The sequence below is a fragment of the Camellia sinensis genome, chromosome 12, assembly GCF_055761805.1.
Source record: "Camellia sinensis isolate YWXY chromosome 12, ASM5576180v1, whole genome shotgun sequence".
Lineage (NCBI taxonomy): Eukaryota > Viridiplantae > Streptophyta > Magnoliopsida > Ericales > Theaceae > Camellia > Camellia sinensis.
This window is the reverse complement of record NC_138972.1, coordinates 161,836,345-161,855,023: the sequence shown is the minus strand read 5'-3', so window position 1 is coordinate 161,855,023 and position 18,679 is coordinate 161,836,345. Positions and strand designations below refer to the sequence as shown.

At 34.0% G+C, this 18,679-nt stretch overlaps 2 protein-coding genes across 3 annotated transcripts; one reads left to right on the top strand and one right to left on the bottom strand.

Moving 5' to 3' along the window:
- Positions 1–5,333: 5,333 nt before the first annotated feature.
- Positions 5,334–7,981, top strand: LOC114262013 (uncharacterized). Its single transcript, XM_028202344.2, has one exon. It carries the CDS (start codon positions 5,690–5,692, stop codon positions 7,721–7,723), a length of 2,034 nt encoding a protein of 677 aa, XP_028058145.2. The 5' UTR covers positions 5,334–5,689; the 3' UTR covers positions 7,724–7,981.
- A 3,203-nt stretch (positions 7,982–11,184) lies between these two features.
- Positions 11,185–17,537, bottom strand: LOC114262012 (protein CLAVATA3 INSENSITIVE RECEPTOR KINASE 2). Of its 2 annotated transcripts, XM_082896671.1 has the most exons (11): positions 17,209–17,537; positions 16,945–17,077; positions 16,717–16,788; positions 16,396–16,539; positions 16,165–16,236; positions 15,949–16,008; positions 15,746–15,846; positions 15,510–15,644; positions 15,060–15,404; positions 13,297–13,676; positions 11,185–11,891 (listed from the first exon to the last, which is right to left on the bottom strand). In XM_082896671.1, the coding sequence occupies exons 1-11, from the start codon at positions 17,348–17,350 to the stop codon at positions 11,514–11,516; spliced, it is 1,962 nt and encodes a 653-aa protein (XP_082752797.1). In that variant the 5' UTR covers positions 17,351–17,537; the 3' UTR covers positions 11,185–11,513. The 2 variants fall into 2 exon arrangements, with proteins under 2 accessions (XP_082752797.1, XP_082752798.1); XM_082896672.1 differs by lacking the exon at positions 15,949–16,008 and having other exon boundaries at positions 17,209–17,468.
- Between the last annotated feature and the right edge of the window lie 1,142 nt (positions 17,538–18,679).

Below are 18,679 nucleotides of genomic sequence, written 5' to 3'. Positions count from 1 at the left end.
ATTTGAGAGTCCTGAACTGTAGTGACCCCAAAACGAACAGAACAGGACTCATCCTCCCGGGGCGTTCGGGGACGTCTACACTAACCAATAACTTTTCCTTATAATATTTAGGCCTCGTTTTGGATGAGTGTTTAAACTAAAATAACCATATAGGACAAAATGGGTTATCGTATCAAAATAGGACAAAATGTTACCTCCAACTCATAATTATTTTATTTATTTATTTTTTTCAAAAAGTCAAAAAGTTTATTTCAAACGAGATTTTTTTGTCCAGATGAAAATAGTTAAAAAAACAAAAAGTTAAAAAAAACAACCCATATCCCAAACAAACCCTTATTATAATTTACTATAGTATTAATTATGATTGATTGTGTTATTTATTATGCTATGAAAAATGTTATAGATCTCAAATTTTTTACTAAATAAATGACCAAATATCTCATTAGTGTGGAATCCACAAAGTTGCGGACCCCACAAGACATTTGGTCATTTATTTAGTAGAAAATTTAGTATCCTAACATTACCCTAATGATAAGTTAGAGGTGTTGCATTTGGTTTAATTAGTTACTCGGATGCTGACTTTCCTGGATGCAAACTTGATAGAAAAAGCACCAGTAGCACTTATTACTTTCTTGATAACTCACTAGTATCTTGGTTTAGCAAAAAGTAAAATTATGTTGCTTTATCAACGGCCGAAACTGAATATATAGCTTTCGGAAGTTGTTGTGCCCAAATACTTTGGATGAAACAACAATTGGAGGACTTTGATTTGCATTATGATTATATCCCTATTAAATGTGATAATACTAGTGCCATCAATTTAAGCAAAAATTCAGTTCAACACTCACGAACAAAACATATTGAAATTCGACATCATTTTTTAAGAGATCATGTTCAAAAATGGGATATTGTACTTGAATTTGTAAACACCGATAAGTAATTGACGGATATTTTCACAAAACCCTTAAGTGAGGATCGCTTTAATTTTATTCGTGGCGAGCTTCGAATGTTGATTTCTACGTAAAAAGTTTTGTTATGACTATGAAACTTGAATTTTTGTTAAAATGATATATGTGTATTGCTACATTGATATGGAAACATTTATATCAGTTGCATACTCTCAAATCCTTCATACATTTATTCTCCTTAACAGTTTGTTATTCTCAACTGTGTAATTTTTTTTAGGTTCTGCATCTTAAGGTAAAATTAACTTTGCATACATTGACTTTTTTTAAAATCTCATGGTATTTTTTTTACATTACCATTTCAGCAGCACCAACGTCCCATTAAGTTTAATTTCTGATAGTATTATTTTATTTTGATTTTTTTATTTATTTTGCTATTAGGCTTAATTTCTTTTATTTTTATTTTTTTCTTATTATTATTTTTTTGTTTAGGCTTAATTTTCTTTTTCTTTTTTTGTTTTCTAATTTCATTTTTCAATACTTAAACATAAACACAACAACAAATCAAAATACAAATATTTACATAAAAAAAACAAAAAAAAAAACGCCCTTCATTTTTTTTACGGCCATACGCCGATCAAAATAAACATTAAAAAAAAAAAAATCCTTCATTTTTTTCCAACCATACGCTGATCTTACTTGCTCGCCTTTTCCATCGTTTTCTTCTTCTTTTTATCACCTTGGGTGACCTCTGACGCCCCTGGCCCCGTGCTTTCATCGAGAGCAACGATTCCCTGCTGACTATCAAAGGCAAAAAACGACGTTGCTCCAAATCGGGCCATGGAGGTGGTCTTCCGTTTAAGCTCTTTACTTTCGCCCTTCAGTGCGCCTATTTCTACTCTCGCATCCTTCTACATGCGCTGGAGTAGAGAGAGTTGGGCGTTGACCTGGTGAAGCTCACTCGTTCTGTTCTGCAGTCGATGTGGCAATTTTGTAACTGCAGTCACCGTCTCCATACAGGACATCAGTGTGAAATGATTGGTTTCTATATCAAGTTGAGCTGCCATAATTTGCTCAATCGACATTATAGGAATGTTAGGAAGAGGAATGACAGAAAGAGTAGGAATAGGGGCACTCGGCCAACAGAGCTTATGGGATCGTTCAGGTCCGGAAATAGAGTAAGGGGACAGGATGAGAAAACCATGGTTTAGAGGTGAGAGTTGTAAAAGAAATGAGTTGCAGAGAAATAGAAAAGAACAGACTGAGGTTTGGCCTGCTCTGTTCAGTTTATTTTATTTATTTATTTATTTATTTTTATTTTTTTTATGAGGAAGAAGAAACAGACGAGAGTGGTAAAGAAGACAATGGAAAAGTGTGTGATTAAGAAGAAGGCAAAAGAGAAGAAGACAATGAGGGAGAGGGAGCCGAGGCGAGTACAAATCGAGACCTGCTTTTGTCGGGCAATAACGCAAAAGTGAGGCCGTGTGTCAAACGCGTTTATTGAAGAAAAAAGAGAGACACAGGCGAGTTGTCTGTGTATCCATATATGTGTATATATGTTTTGAATTGTATAGATGTCATTTATCACTATCATTTTCCTCGTCCTCCTTCTCCAGATTTTGACCCATGATTTCCTTTTGATAATGTCACAGGGGGAGAAATTATATGATGTTATGTATTATGATATTATTTTCAAATTATGATATTATTTGAAAACTAATTTGATGATTATGTATTTATAGTTTGATATCTTAGTCTCATATCATGTCTCTAATTAAAGCTTAAATTCAAGGAGCATGACTTGAAGGGGAGCCTTTCTTACTCCCAAATCAAATCAAAACATTATTGTGTGCCATCACAAAAAAAGAAGAGATTGTTAGACTTATTTATTTTGATGATTTATTTAATTATATTTTAATTTATTTGAAAGAGAAAAATAGAATCCAAAATTTATTTTGATGATTTATTTAATTATATTTTAATAGAATCAAAATTTATTTTGATGATTTATTTGAAAGAGAAAAATAGAATCAAAATTTATTTTGTCCCATTATTTCTCACCCAAACCTTTATCCTAAATGTTGTTAGAATGTATTTAATATTTAATTAAATCAGGAGTTCAAACAGCCCAAAACAAAAGTTCAAACAACCCAGCACAACAGCAGGCCAAAAGATTCAAAAGGTTTAAGTGGAAGATATTCAATTTTGTAATGATGGAGTGAAAGATATTCAAATTAGTAATTATGGAGTACAACGGTTATAAATGACTATAAATTCAAATGAATACAACGGCTATAAGTTTCATTATATATACGAAAGCCTCTAATGTAAACAAGTTACACAGGAAAAAAAATAAATTAGAAAATATTCTTTAATTTATAATCACTCACATCTAGTCTCTAAAAAATTATTTGAGAAGTGTTTTTCAATTTTTGTTTACATCCTCTCTCAGAAATTATACACTGAGCCTTGTAGCATTAAGCTCATCTTTCCTGTGTGAGGTTTACAAAAAAACTAGAGTTTCATTTTTATATCTATCTTTGAGAGATAATTATTGTAACTTTCTGTGAAAGCAAAAACACATTCTTTTCAACCTTGTAAAAGCGTAGTACACTCAGTATTCTTGACTTAGAAAGTCCGTGTAAAATTTGTGAAGGATTGCTCCATATGTGAAAAGGTTGTTAACACCCTGTGAAGCTAGAAGATAGTGAAAAATCTCAAGTGAAACTTGAGGAGTGGATGTAAGCTTGGTTGAAGCCTAACCATTATAAATCTATTTGTCTCATCTTCCCTAATCTCTTTACTTTCCTATTACTGCTATATCTATCTAATATTCATGTGCTAATCATTTGATTTACCTTGTATGCTAGTTATACTTCATTATTATTTTACTTGATTATTTACTACTAAGTTCATCATTGTACTTGTTAATAATTTGTTGTACTAGTAGTTAATTTTATTGGGGTATTATTAAATTTAATTTGTAGAAACCTAATTTATCCCCTCTTAGGTTAATTTTTGGGCAACATGATATTGTTTTGATTATAATATTAAAAAAAATTTAGTTATAACCCATTATTATTTTTTAAATATGACTAAAAATAATTTAAATTACGTTTGTAATAACAAATATTATAAATATCATAATTTATATATAGTACATATATTTTTTAGTGCGCGCAACTATCTATGTATAAGAATGTTTGGTGTAATTCATGAAATTATTTATTATATTTTTAATTTAAAATTTTGAGTAAATTATAAATACATTCTCTGAGATTTACTTAAATTATAAAATTCTCGTTGCAATTTTAGAAATTATATTATGTCCCTTAAAGTTTTTAATTTCATAATAAATAGGTCATTTTTTTAATAAATCATCAAGTTAATTAACAGTCTTTAATAATGTTAAATTTTTATTTCAATTAATAATTCAAATAATTTTATTATTGTATAGGTGAACAGTTAAAAATTTCACTTTTTTAATTAATCCTGTTAAACAAAAAATTCTGATAGGGAGGTATTTGTAATTTTTCAAACCACAATTCGTATTTTATGCAAACCTCAAGGGGTGTATTTATAATTTATCCTAAAATTTTATATATTGTGTAGCAAAAAAATCATAATTAACTTTTAATTTCTAAATATTATTTTTTTACATGTTAAGAAATGCAGCAAATAAACGTATTATATTATGATAAATTATTTCGTATATATACATATTGAAACCCATGTTTCTTTGGAGCCCTCTTCAGTTAGACTATGATAGTCAAAACCATTATGTCACTTATGATTTCAATAAACTATAATCGTGCGTCTCAGCAAAAATGGACCTTCTCATTGAGTTTGATATTTAGTTAAAAGAATCACAATTTTTTAATTTTTATTTTTGCAGGTTCAATTAATATTGAAGGATTTAATAAAAGCTCAAAAAAATTGAAAAAACTCAAATAAAGTTTGCTAAAAAAACAAAAAAAAATAGTTGGAAAAGAAAAGAACAACTATCAAGATTATTAAAGAGGCATAGCTGGATGTGCTAACAACAATAACGATAGAAGGTGAGTGACAGTTGGAAGGACTGTGAAAACAAATGAATAAAAGCTTCTTCTTTTTTAAAAACAAATGAAAAAATTTATTTTTAGTTGCAAAAATGTAGTTAATTTTTTAAAGCATTTATAAATTTTGAAGAAAAATAAAGGTTTTGTTTATAACTTTTAAAAATATAAATAGAAAAAATGTAAAAATCAAAACAGTATTTGTAATTGGGCCGTAGTGGGAAAGGCTGGGGTTGGGCCGGCTGTTAAAAGTCTCGAGAGGTGTTTTCACTTGATCCATACCATCCATTATTTTATATTTTTTTGGGTTTAATATCCAGAATGCTGAAGATGGGACTTAAAGATTCATTCTTACAAGTTAAATACCGTCGGACTTTTATCCTTGCAAAACAAACCATAAGACGCTAATCAATTCACCCACACTATCAAACTTTTAATTAAACAGTAAGAAATTCAAACCTAATCTGTAAAGGGAAGAGCGTACTCTTGCCAACTAGACGGCGCCTTGTATTCATTCATTCATTCCTGCCCTTTTACTTTACTTGTTCACCTAATCCTAGCTACCAGCATCATCTACTTACTCATCATTCTCTTCTGGTAGAGATCTCCGATCTCCCCATCCCATCCCATCCCATTCCATCCAACCACCGCCACAACCAACGTTGCTCCTCGCCTTGATCTGCCAATTTGCATCGGCTTTTTATTGTTGTTACGATTAATGGATTTCAAATGGCTCTTACTCTTACATTTATGCTGCTGAAAAAACAACAACAACAACAACAACAACTCATCCTCCTCTTCCTCCTCAATAAAGACTTCATCTTTATTAGATCACTATCATCAACGTCAACATCATCATCTACATCTACATCTACATCTACATCTTTGTATCCCAATTTCAACCCAAATGGCCAACTCTTCCAATCCTCCTTACGCTATGTCGATCGGAGACAAACCACCACGCCCACGCCCGGAGCAGCAGCAGGAGGAGGAAGCCCAAGGCAAGTTGTCCTCCATATGCATGGTAGCTCTCTGTCCCTCTCTCGTCTGCATCATTCTCCTCCTCATTCTACTCTCCATCGTCTTAATTGTCAAGTTCCACATCTTATGCCACACCCCCCTCCACTCTCTCTCCTCCGTCCTCTACAAGAAAAGTTGCAAACCCTCTTCCTAGCTCCTCCAACCCCTCCTCCTCCTCCTACGATTACTACTAATAGAGGTTTATGTAGTAGGGTTTCAAATGGGGATTCTGATTCCGAGACCGCGGATGTTGAGAATTGCGAGGGTGTTCACTGTGAAAATGTCAATTCCATGGCGGATTGGAAAGAAGTTGATAGGGTATGCAAGGTGGTCGACGAATTGTTTGCTTTGGATCGGAATATGGAGGCTGTTTTGGATGAGTGTGGGGTCATTCTCAACCATGATCTGGTTGTCCAAGTGTTGGAACGGTTCCGCCACGCTAGGCGTCCGGCCTTTCGCTTCTTCTGCTGGGCAGGGCAGAGGCCTAGCCCTGGCTACTCCCACAATTCCAGGACGTACAATAAGATGATGTTGATACTTGGGAAAGCTAGGCAATTCGAAACCATGGTGATAGTGCTTGAAGAAATGGGTGAGAGAGAGCTGCTCACATTGGAGACTTTTCAGATTGCAATTAAAGCCTTTGCAGAGGCTCAAGAGAGGAAGAAAGCAGTTGGGATTTTTGAATTGATGAAAAAGTATAAATTCAAAGTTGGCGTTGATACCATTAATTGTTTGCTTGATTCACTTGGGAGAGCAAAACTTGGAAAGGAAGCTCAACTCTTGTTTGAAAGTTTGAAAGAGAGATTTACACCGAATTTGAGGACCTATACGGTTTTGCTTAATGGGTGGTGCAGGGTGAAGAATTTAATGGAGGCAGGGAAGGTGTGGAATGATATGACTGATAAAGGTTTCAAACCGGATATTGTTGCCCATCATACAATGCTTGAAGGGTTGTTGAGGTGTAGAAAGAGGTCTGATGCGATCAAGTTGTTTGAGGTCATGAAGTCCAAGGGCCCATGTCCTAGTGTTCGAAGCTATACAATCTTGATTAGGGATTTATGCAAGCAAATGAAGATGAGAGAAGCTGTTGAATACTTTGAGGAGATGCTTGATTATGGCTGTGAGCCGGATGCTGCAGTTTATACATGTTTGATTACCGGGTTTGGGAATCAAAAGAAGATGGACAAAGTTTATGGATTGTTGAAGGAGATGAAAGAAAAAGGATGCCCACCAGATGTGCAAACTTACAATGCCTTGATTAAATTGATGACAAATAGGCAAATGCCGGATGATGCAGTTAGGATTTACAAAAAGATGATTCAAAGTGGTTTTCAACCAACAATCCACACTTACAATATGATGATGAAGTCCTACTTTCAGACGAAAAATTACGATATGGGTTGTGCAGTTTGGGCAGAGATGATTCGGAAGGGATGTTGCCCTGATGATAATTCTTACATTGTCTTAATTGGAGGGCTTATAAGGCAGGGAAGATCAGAGGAAGCTTGTAAATATGTGGAGGAAATGATAGAGAAAGGAATGAAAGCTCCTCAACTTGATTACAACAAGTTTGCTGCTGATTTCTCTAGAATTGGCGAACCTGACATACTAGAGGAGTTGTCCCAAAAGATGAAGTTCTCGGGAAAGTTTGAGGCCTCCAATCTTTTTGGAAGGTGGGCTAAGATGATGAGGAACAGGGTTAAGAGAAGAGATCCTGTTAAAAATGATAAGCACATTGCCTGAGTTACTGGCTTTGTCACAACAAGATAGTGTTTTTTAATGTCGCATGAATGATGAATCTTGGAGACTATTGTTTCTCTATGTATGTAATGGTCAGTTGTTTTTGTTGTTTGCGTTGTACACATTCGGTTACATCCTTCGCTTTTAGTGTTACAATTATTTACCAATCTAATTACCAGTTGTTGAGATGTATCATTTGTCTAAAGAGTCTTCACTGTTAATTTCCAGGCAATATAAATTTTGGTCTGTAGCCTTTTCATATGATCTTATAGATGCTCCATTGTGTTATTTTGTATAATTTTTCTTCTTTCAATGTGACACTATGGAACAAAAAGCAAGAGATTTTTCACTATGATTGCTCTTCAAGTAAACCCATGATGACACTATAGTGGGTTGTCTAGTGTTTTTTATCAGGTGCTTTAACCTTCAGTCCTCAAGTAGTGGCCTGACCTTGTTTTATGCTCTGCTTAATGTATTTGGTACTGTAGCTGAAGTTTTGTGTTATTTATAGTGTTGAAAAAGCTATGGACTTGGTTTTGGTTATAAGGTTCAGTGGTAATCAAATGAAGTCGTTAATAAAGAAACTAGTTCTTTTAAAAGTCGCTTCAAACAATTGAGAGGAAATGTAAACGGAGTTTTTTGAATCTGCAAAGCAAGCAGAATCATTCAATAACAATTTTGCTATTGATGCTTTCATTTTCCCCCCTATCGATCTTGTCGATTGGTGATTATTGTTTCTTCATGAAAGACTGGATGTAGTTAATGTGCTCAACCTGTGCTATTTTTTCATTGCTGATGAATGCGATGCTACAATTTCATGTGCACTGTTTGTTTAATTCATCAAGCTACAGAATTTTGCATTTACAAACTTTTTGTCTTCAGGTGACACTAGGGTACAAGTTGTGACAATGCATTTACATATTATGTTTATCTGATGAGATGAACACAGGGTGTTGTGAACTCCATTGTTTTGTGTTTAGAAGTGAGAAAATAAAGTAAGAAATAAAATTATGAATAACATATTGATCTTTTAATTTAGGGTGTGTTTTGGCCCCAATAAATTTCATTCATTTGAAGATCAAAGCAGAGTAGCAAATTAAAATACAGATCCAGAAACAGCCAAAAACTATGGACACGTTGTGGAGTCCAAACTGGGCTATAACGAAATTGCACATTTGGGCCCCAAGAAATTTCCAATTCAAAACTCTGATTCTATGACTTAAGGACCAATCTCAGTTTTTATTTATTTATTTCCTGAAGGGAGTTTTTCTTCTTTTCTTAAAGGACAGCAAAGTGTATTCGTAAAATTATTTGAAGTAAAACACATACGCCAAACAGGCAATGTGATTAATACTGGAAGTTTTGAACTAATATTATATTTGTAAAACATGTCCAAGAAAAGAAAAGAAAATATATATTTATTTTGGGCTTTTCTTAAGTTCAAATGCAATGCAAGTAAATACATCAAAACTATAGATGATAATTATAAATAAAATACCAAAAATTACAAATAAAAAAAAAATTACAATAACTATTGTAAGGGCTGAGGTACGGAAAATTCACTCTCTTTAAGGAGATTCAAATTCTCTGCGGTTAGGCAAAGCCTCATATCGGTGCAGTAGAAAAAACCATGACTTGTCCTCCCAGGATACAACAGCCCGACTAAGTTGTATGGTTAACCAATACAGCACAATTGGTCAGTGGCGGAGCCACAGCTAGACCAGGGAGGTCACGTGCCCCCCTTGGATTTTGGAATTATTTATTTATTTTTTTGTGTGTGTGTAAATATAAAGAAAATATTTTAAACAAAAAAATTATAAAATATTATTTAGAGTGGAATATCAATGACATTTTTAAAATTATGAGAATAATAATGGTTATTTTTTTTATTGAAAATAAAGATATTACGATAAGTCATATTATTATCTATGAAAATTTCAATACAATCGTGATGTCTATCGTTATTGACATATAATTATAATTAATCTCAATAAAAATTTGGAATTTATTGAATTGTTAGATACATTTGCTATGTGGGGTTTATCTTCTATGTGTTTCTTTACTATTGGTTGGTGATATTATATGTCAATGATGACGTGATATTACTATTATATTGAATTTTTATTCAAATTTTGTATAAAAAATTATTTTATCATTATATAATTTATTTTAAACTTATATCCATGACTCTTTTTTTTTATATATATTATCCATAATATACTAATTACAAATAATATATATATATATATATTTATCTTTCTTAAAGCCAATCGTAAAAATTTATATGAAATATTTTGTAAAAATTTTCAATGTTATAATTAATAAGTGCCCCTTCTGATTTAATTTCTTGGCTTCGCCACTGCAATTGGTTGAACCCAAAGCTTTATCACGTACACCCTTTTTTATTTGCCTGATAATCTCACAAATAAGAAGCTTGAGCTCACAATAAGAGAGGTGAAAGGCTCAATTTATAGGAGAGGTAACTTGGAGGGCAAATATTCTTGGTGGTCAAGTTTTCTTGGAGACTTGGTGGATAAGAATAGGAAAGGAAATTGGTGGACAATTTTTTTGGAAGACTTGAAGACTTGACTTGGAGGATCCTTGGAGAAAAAGTATAGAAAGTTGCTTGGATGATTCTTGGTCACCAAGAAAAAGATTAACTTAGAAGAAAAGAAAACAAATCAAACCAAATATCTGCTAACAAAAACTATTACAATAAGTAAATATATTTACTTCGGAGTATTACACCAAAATTATGGAGTTTGATATAATTTTCCTTTCTGAGACTATCCACTACACTACCCAATCCAGTGAATTTGAATCCTTGTAGTGTATTGCATATAGTATCCCAAAACATTGTCGTTTTAAGAAAAATGTAAAAGAAGAGAGGGAAAATAAGATTGTCTCAAACATCATTTTCAGAAAATACAAAAATAACACTATAGACAATACAGACATACAACACCACCGTCACAGAAAGAGATGGCTAGAACAATGGGTGCCAACTTTTAGTCAAAACCCTTTTGCTTCCTGTTTCAGTCTTCACTCCCTCACTTGTCTCACACCTCAGAACAGGCTACCAAAGCACCTGACGATGTTCCCTCCCATCCCCTCCATTTACAAGCCAAGTATGCAAGCTACATTATTCTGTTTACTAATTTTTTCTCCTTTTTTTAAAATAAATTTCTCAAATATGAATTATTTTGAACTAAATTTTCAAATTCAAACCGCTTTTTAAAATCATATTTCTAAAACACAACTTAAAAAAATTCACAATAAACTAATCAAAATCTTTGTTTTTCCATGACAAAAGGCGACTTGAAAGGACAACTTGTATTCGAGAAACATAACTTTAAAACAATTTGAATTTGAAAAAACTGTATCAAAATAACATTAATTTGGTATTATTACCAAAAAATAAAAAATAAGAAAACTCCAAAAACAACTGCTACATCTTCTACTACTTTTGGAGGATTTTAAAGGGCATGTATTTACACCACAATTCCAGTCAAACCAAACTAAAACAAAAATCACAAAGACATAGAGACTAAGTTTTACACTGGTGTTGAACCTATCCAATCAAGGTGAGTGACTTGGGCTTAGGAAAGAACAAATATTTACAATAGAAATCCAAACTAGAAAAAGTAAGTGATGAGAAAGAGATGGTTAGAGCCCTCTTTACCTCTCTTTTTCTTCTCAAGGACAAAGTTAATTCTGGCTTTTAATAAAGAATATCTGAAAGAAAGAAACCACTTCAGTCTGTATGTCTTTTTTGTTGCTACCTTCCTCTCTTCTATCTTGGTCCAGAGAGTTCCATGGCATGGGTATCATGGTCATCATCCATCATGCCAAACATGCTCGAACAGTCATGATCATAGTCATCATGCCTTGGGACCATGCTATGGTTTGACTGAATTTTACTTTCCTTGTTGGCAAGGAAGAAATTTGTGTTGGGATTAATATGGTTGTGAGAGGCAGCCCATTTTTCAGCAAGGCCATCCCCCTCGAGCATGCACACCACTTCCGACATCTTGGGGCGGTGTGCAGGCAAGTATTGTGTGCAAAGTAGAGCCACCTGCACCATCTCTCCAACCTCTATCTGGTCATATTTGCACCCTAGCTCTCTGTCCACCAACACCTCTACTTTCTTTTCTTGCTGCACTTTTCTCACCTGAAACAAAGTATGCTTTGTTTGTCCAATTAAACTTGCAACTTCAAGTCATGTAATTTGGCTAATAAGATTAGAAGCAAAAGCAAATTTCAACCACCCCCCCCCCCCCCCCCCCCCAAAGTTGATCTCCCACTTTGTTGGGAATATCAAATTACACAAGTTAAAGAAAAATAAACCAGCGCTCTCTTCTTTACATGTAATAGCTTAAATTGCATGGAATCCTATGTGATCAAATGCCACGCACGATCTTCTATCTTCTTCCTCAATGAAAATAATATCTCATTGTGGTACAAAGCTAAAGAAACTCCGTTCCCAATCATTTCAGGTTAACTTCTCTTCTCCTTTTTCCTCCCAATGAATAAGCAAGCAGAATTTGATTATTGTTATAATTAATATTGCTTTATGACCACGAACTAAATATATTCCAACAATAATAGGTCTTTTCATAATTTATTTCATCAATGCCTCTCAAGGTAATGTAGGGACGGAGCTAGGATTTCAAGATAAGGGGGGGCCAAACATTATGTATATCCAATAGACTACCTATCCCTCAAACATATATATAATATATAATATATATAAAGGCTATAGAAAACATGGGGGGGGGGGGGGTGCATGGCCACCGTTGGCCAAAGGGTACCTCCGTCCCTGAAGTAATGCAGTCCATAGTCCTTTAAAACATGTTAATCTTCTTTGATAGACGAGAAAACACTGAAAAAGAAAGGGAACTTTGGAATCACAAAATGTATGGTCAGTGGTATCATGTTTACAAATTCTCCATTTTTACTTTCAAATTATTTTGAATCAAAAGGGGCATTCCTGATCGTTGAATGCACCCTTAAATGCATCATTTAAATGTTTTCCCCATGGAATTGTGGGAATTGATAACATTTTCCCATGCTGCTCTAACAGGAAAATAACATAGAAATTATTCTAAGATTCAGAACAATTAAAAAACAATAACTACTGAATTTGGATGATCTTTGCAACTGTCATCATCAGCTATTAGATCATTACTGATAAAGTTCTTTTTCTTTAAAGGACACTATTTCATTTCATATTCTTTTTCCTCAATCACAGAGTTTTGGATGTGGCACGACTAAAGTCATTTAAATATTCTTAGCATTTTAGATAGTAATTACCCAACAAAAGGCAAACAGGATGACCAAGAATAAATGGTTAGACATTTTGGCAAAACTTTGATAGTGGTATTTTGATTTCTATGCCCAAACAAAAAGCAGAGAAGACCATAGTGACGCTCAACAATGAAATAGAAAGCATAAACTATGATGGAGGAGGACTATAAGCAGGGATCCATATGGAGTCCCCAGCTGGAATGTGATGATCTCATGCAAATGTACAACGCATACACCAGATTGATAATTTAATAATGGAAGAAACTTACCCATTCAAGCATGGCTCCTTTCTGATTAATTGATTTGCCGAATTCAAGAGCTCTCATCCCAGTGATGAGCTCCAACAAGAGAATTCCAAATCCAAAAACATCAGTCTTCTCAGATGACTGGCCAGTGGAGAGATACTCAGGTGCAATATGTCCAACAGTACCACGGACAGCTGTGGTAACATGGGAGTCACCGTGGTCAAGTAGCTTCGCAAGCCCAAAATCACCAACAACGGCTTCACAGTAGTCATCCAACAGGATGTTGGCTGCCTTCACATCTCTGTGGATTATCTTTGGATCACATTGCTCATGCAGATAGAGAAGTCCCCGTGCAGCTCCTATTGCAATTTTCTTTCTAGTGCGCCAGTCTAGTGTTGGTTTTTCTGTCATAATCAAGTTGACAGGGAACTTTGTTAAAATGCATGTTGGGGATAAAGTATAATTGGTAATAAGAGAGTAATGCCACAAACTTTATTCCTTCTTTGCCGTCATGAACAATAAAACTTTTCACGGAGACAATGTATCAACTTCTGCTCATAATATCAAGAGAATGCACAATTTTTTAATTGATGTAACATTCGTACATGTGGTGCACAACACACAATAGACAAGTTTTTTTTTTTGTGTGTGTGCACATCTGGATGCCAAAAGGGAATTGAATATCCATATGTCCCTCATATATTGCTTTACAAACACATCCATCCTCACTAATGGAGCTATTACATGAAATGGAATCCATTGATAGCGCTAATGAAAGTAAAAGTGGTGGCATTTGTATATTCTCCATCAGAAGTGAAAGACTATGGCCCCATTCTAGATTGGGAACTCTTGTCATTCATTATATGAGATGGAGCCATTCAGCCCCCTTGTAAAATGCAAGTCAATGTCAAATCCAAGTAGATGCGATTGATTTAACCACTGTTCAATTAGATTTATTTATTTAGTATTACTTTTTAAGAAATGCCTTGAAATTGAAATTTAATCAAGACTAAGAAATTTAAAAATCAAAATAAAAAATTGAATTTAATCTTCCTCACATTATGGCTGAAATTCTTTTGTAGGCTAAGTTTTATTTCCCAAACCATTTTGATTACTTAATAACTACCATATATGTGGAAAGTTTGAGAAAAATCAAACAAAGCAAACACATAAATTGAAAACTCACTATTTGCAAATTTTTGTTAAAGAATGCCAGGTCAAATAGGAAAAAGAATGCCCCAAATCTGTGACATAAAAATGGTTGGAGCAAAATGAATTCCCATCCACATAATTTCAGGCTAAACAAAGTTTTGGTAATATAACTGTTTTATTTTATATTTCTAATTAATTAATTAATTAATTTTTTGTCACTTATCTATTAATATATCCAAATCAAATAGTCTAGATATTCAGTTTTCCACTTAAAATGAATTGTTCTCATTTCAAATAACGGTTTTTGCAGAACTTCCACGATTAGAAAATTGGTTACCAAACAAATTGGCATTTTGAGACAAGTTTAGGTTGGAGTAAAGACAAAAATCACCCCAAAACCACCAATATTTCTAAACTAGTTAAGCATGGTTGATCCCAGCTCCACAAACTACATGCTTTGAAAGTGAGGAATCAAAATGTCTGGAGCCCCTGATACATAGTGGTCCATAACAAATTAAAAAGTGAAAGAAGTACCCACAGTTGGTAGGTCATGCAGTAGAGGAATCATGCCCATGCCATGTGAATGTGAGTGGTGACAATAGAGACTGCAGGGGAAGTAAAAGAGAGGTACCAACCTCTAAGCCTTGAGGCCACACTTCCATTAGACATGTAAGGATACACAAGAAGCCTCTCAACTGGGGCGGCACAATATCCCATTAAGTGCAACAAATTTCGGTGAACTGCGAAGCTAATCATTTCCAATTCCGTCCTAAATTGCGATTCCCCAGCTGTTCCAATCACGTCCTTTAACCGTTTCACTGCCACCATTGTGCCATCCCTCAACTTTCCCTTGTACACATTTCCAAAACCTCCAGCACCAAGTATGTTCTTCGAGCTAAAATTGTCCGTGGCCACTTGGAGTTCTCTAAATGTGAAGTTCCTGAGATTGCCCAGGTTCATTAGACCCTCTTCTTGCACCTCTACAAAAATATATATATATATATATATAATTAAGACTTGTTAAGGTTTTTATTAAAATTTGATTTATAAATGTAACGTTTAAACAGAACTTGTGAGTTACTGACCACTGATATCAAGAATGCTTTGCTTTTTATTTTTAATTCTCCTCCAATACAGGAACCCAACTGCTATGAGGATGAGAGTGCCAAAGCTCAGGCTGACCCCAAGTGCAATTGCTAGTTTCTTGGAGCTAAGTTTTCCTAGAATATTGTAGAAGATAAATTTAACAGAGAGATAAATTGCTTATATATACATATATATTTAGAGAGAGAGAGAGAGAGAGAGAGAGAGAGAGAGATACCAGGGGATAAACGAAGAGAGAAGGAAAGAGGAATAGGAAAGGCTGATCCAGAGCAACCTTGAATCGAGTGGCTTCCACAAATAAGAGGGTTACCCACAATACTATATGAAAAATGAGAGAAGAATAATCAGTAACTGAAATAAAGCCACGAATACATACTATCCACACAACGTATGAGAAAGAGTTGTGCAGAGAATCCATACTTGAATGTTCTGGCAGGAAATTTGGGCACAGGTCCACTGAGATTGTTATAAGACAAATCCCTGAATGATTATAAAAAACAAACTACAAACTTACTTATGCATTTTGAACCAAAACCTCTGATTTAGAAAAGCAGTGAGAAAAATTGCAGGTTGTTTCGATTTCCAAGACACTGAGAAACACAAACGAAACAGAGAGAGAGAGAGAGGCATACTCACAAGAAAGCAAGTTGAGGGACTTTGGCTAAAGACAGAGGAATGGCTCCAGACAAGCTATTGTTATTCAACCTTCTACTCATTCATTACACATGACATGACAAAAACAACAACCACACGGTCAGAAAAGATGACATAGTATAAAAGAAGACCAGAAACAGGGAGTAATCAATACTAGAGAAAAAGAAAACCCATTACAAAACTGAGAGAAAGAGATAAAAGACTAGTACTTACAGATACAGAAGAGCATTTAACAGACCCAGAGACTCCGGCATGTGATCAGATAACCGATTGTTGGACAGATCCAAGGTCTGGAGGTTTGGAAGAGATCCGAGTTCTGGTGGAATTTCTCCGGAGATATTGTTGTTCTGCAACAATCTGCACGATTCATACACATACATACAGACCCATATAAGAAAGAAAATGGACGCTTATAATTGGAGACACAGAGAGAGAGAGAGAGAAACACAAATTGAGGTGTGAATGCTTTGATCAGAAAACTGTAAACATATAATATGCTCTGTACAAACATATCTATACGCTCTGATTTCTTACACTTGTCGGAGGTTTGTAAGGTTAGCTATCATCCCAGACAAAATTCCTGATATGCCTTCGCTTGGGGCTCCTCTGTAAAACCCATAAATTGAAGGCTCACTTGGTATTTAACCCATGAAACATAAACTATGCAATACATGTGCAAATATATATATGTATATATAAGTGTGTGTGTGTGTGTGTTTTGAAGAAGAAGAAGAAGAAGAAGAAGAAGAAGAAAATACTGACAGGCCAGTAACAAGATTATCAGGGGAACAAGTAATCATAGCCCAACTACATGGGTCTACAGAGTCTTCGTCCCAGTTGTTCAGAACTCCATGGGGGTCGTTCAGAACATTTTTTACAGCAATCAACGCTTCAACTACAATATTCCAAAAAAAAAAAAGAAAGAAAAACATATCAAAACCATAAAAAAAAATATGGTAAACAAGAGGAGAGGGAGAGAGAGAGAGAGAGAGAGAATGGGTTGTTTGTTTGTTGTTGATGAAGTACCTTCATGGTTTCGAGGCTCATAGGAGAGAGAAGGAGTTGCAGAGGATGACAGAATGAAGAATAAAACAAAGAGGCGAAGATTGAGGAGGGACATGGACCTTGAATACAAACAATGAACTTGTTTTACAATCATAAAAACCATGAATGCGTATTTGTTAATCTCTCTCTCTCTCTCTCTCTAGTCCCTGTTTTCGGCTTTATTTCTCTAGGCATACAACAGTCTCTTTTTTCCCAGTCGCTGTGGAAGAAAACATATATATATATATATATAGTACACCACCTTATAACAGCATCTCCTAGATGTTTTTTTTTTCTCATTAAATTTGGATAAAAATTTTGTTTGATATCACGCACTTTAATAAGTTTTTATCAAAATATTGATCGATTGGACAGAGGATAGATATCCGGCCAATCAATTGGTCAATTTAATTTTTTTACAAATTTTTATAGAGAGGTTGTTATTTGGAAACAATCAAATCGGTCGTTCGGTAGTAAAAATGGTCTGTAATTTTAACAATTATGAATAATAATTTGATAAAACGTACATTGATTCTTAATTTGATAAAAGATTTAAAAAAATTCTAAATTTGATGAAATGTTTGGGGTTGAGTTGGAACAATAAAAAGTGATTTTTTTTATCAAATTTAAATTTGATGAAATATTTTGTATTAGATTGGAGATAGTTTAAGAAGAAAATTATATAATTTTATATTTCTTAAATTATAACTAAGAAAAAAAATTATAAATAAATATTATATGAAGTATGATTAAATAGTTTTAAATAATATCATAATTTAAAAAATTAATTATAATTAAAGAATAAAATAATATAATTAATGGTGTATAGGATATGTGAGAGCATCTCCAACGGTTCACTAAATTTTTCACCAAATCTGAGTAAAAAAATGACCATTTTCTCAATCTGATACAGACTGCTCAAATGGTTGTCATCAAAGCAGGGATCGACCATTTGGTCGACCGGTTAGTGTATTTATTTATTTTTTTTTTTACCTCTCTGAACCTTTTAACCTGTTTGAACCAAAATATTTGCAAGGGAACCGGTTCACCGGCTGGTCGACCGGTTGGTCTCTCCCAACGGTAACGCACAGTGAAATGGTAAAATCTGGAGCCTGTTCTCATTTTGGTGAAACTTTTGGTGAATTCTCGATTTGATATTGATTTGGTGAAACCGTTGGAGCACCAAAAAGTCACTTTTTCATCAAAATTTAAATCTGATGCCAAATTTAATGAAGCGTTGGAGACCCAGGAGAGAAAGAGAGCCTAGTGTGAAAAGGAAAGAAGATGGAAGAGAGGAACAATAAGGTGGAATGATACGAGTTGTCGTGAGGGTGCAACCTAGAATTTGAGAAGTTATTGGTTCATCTTTGGCATTATTACGTCGTGCTTCAATAGTATTATAATTGAAAAAAGGGATAAGATTTATAAATTTATGTTGAATAATTGAAAAATA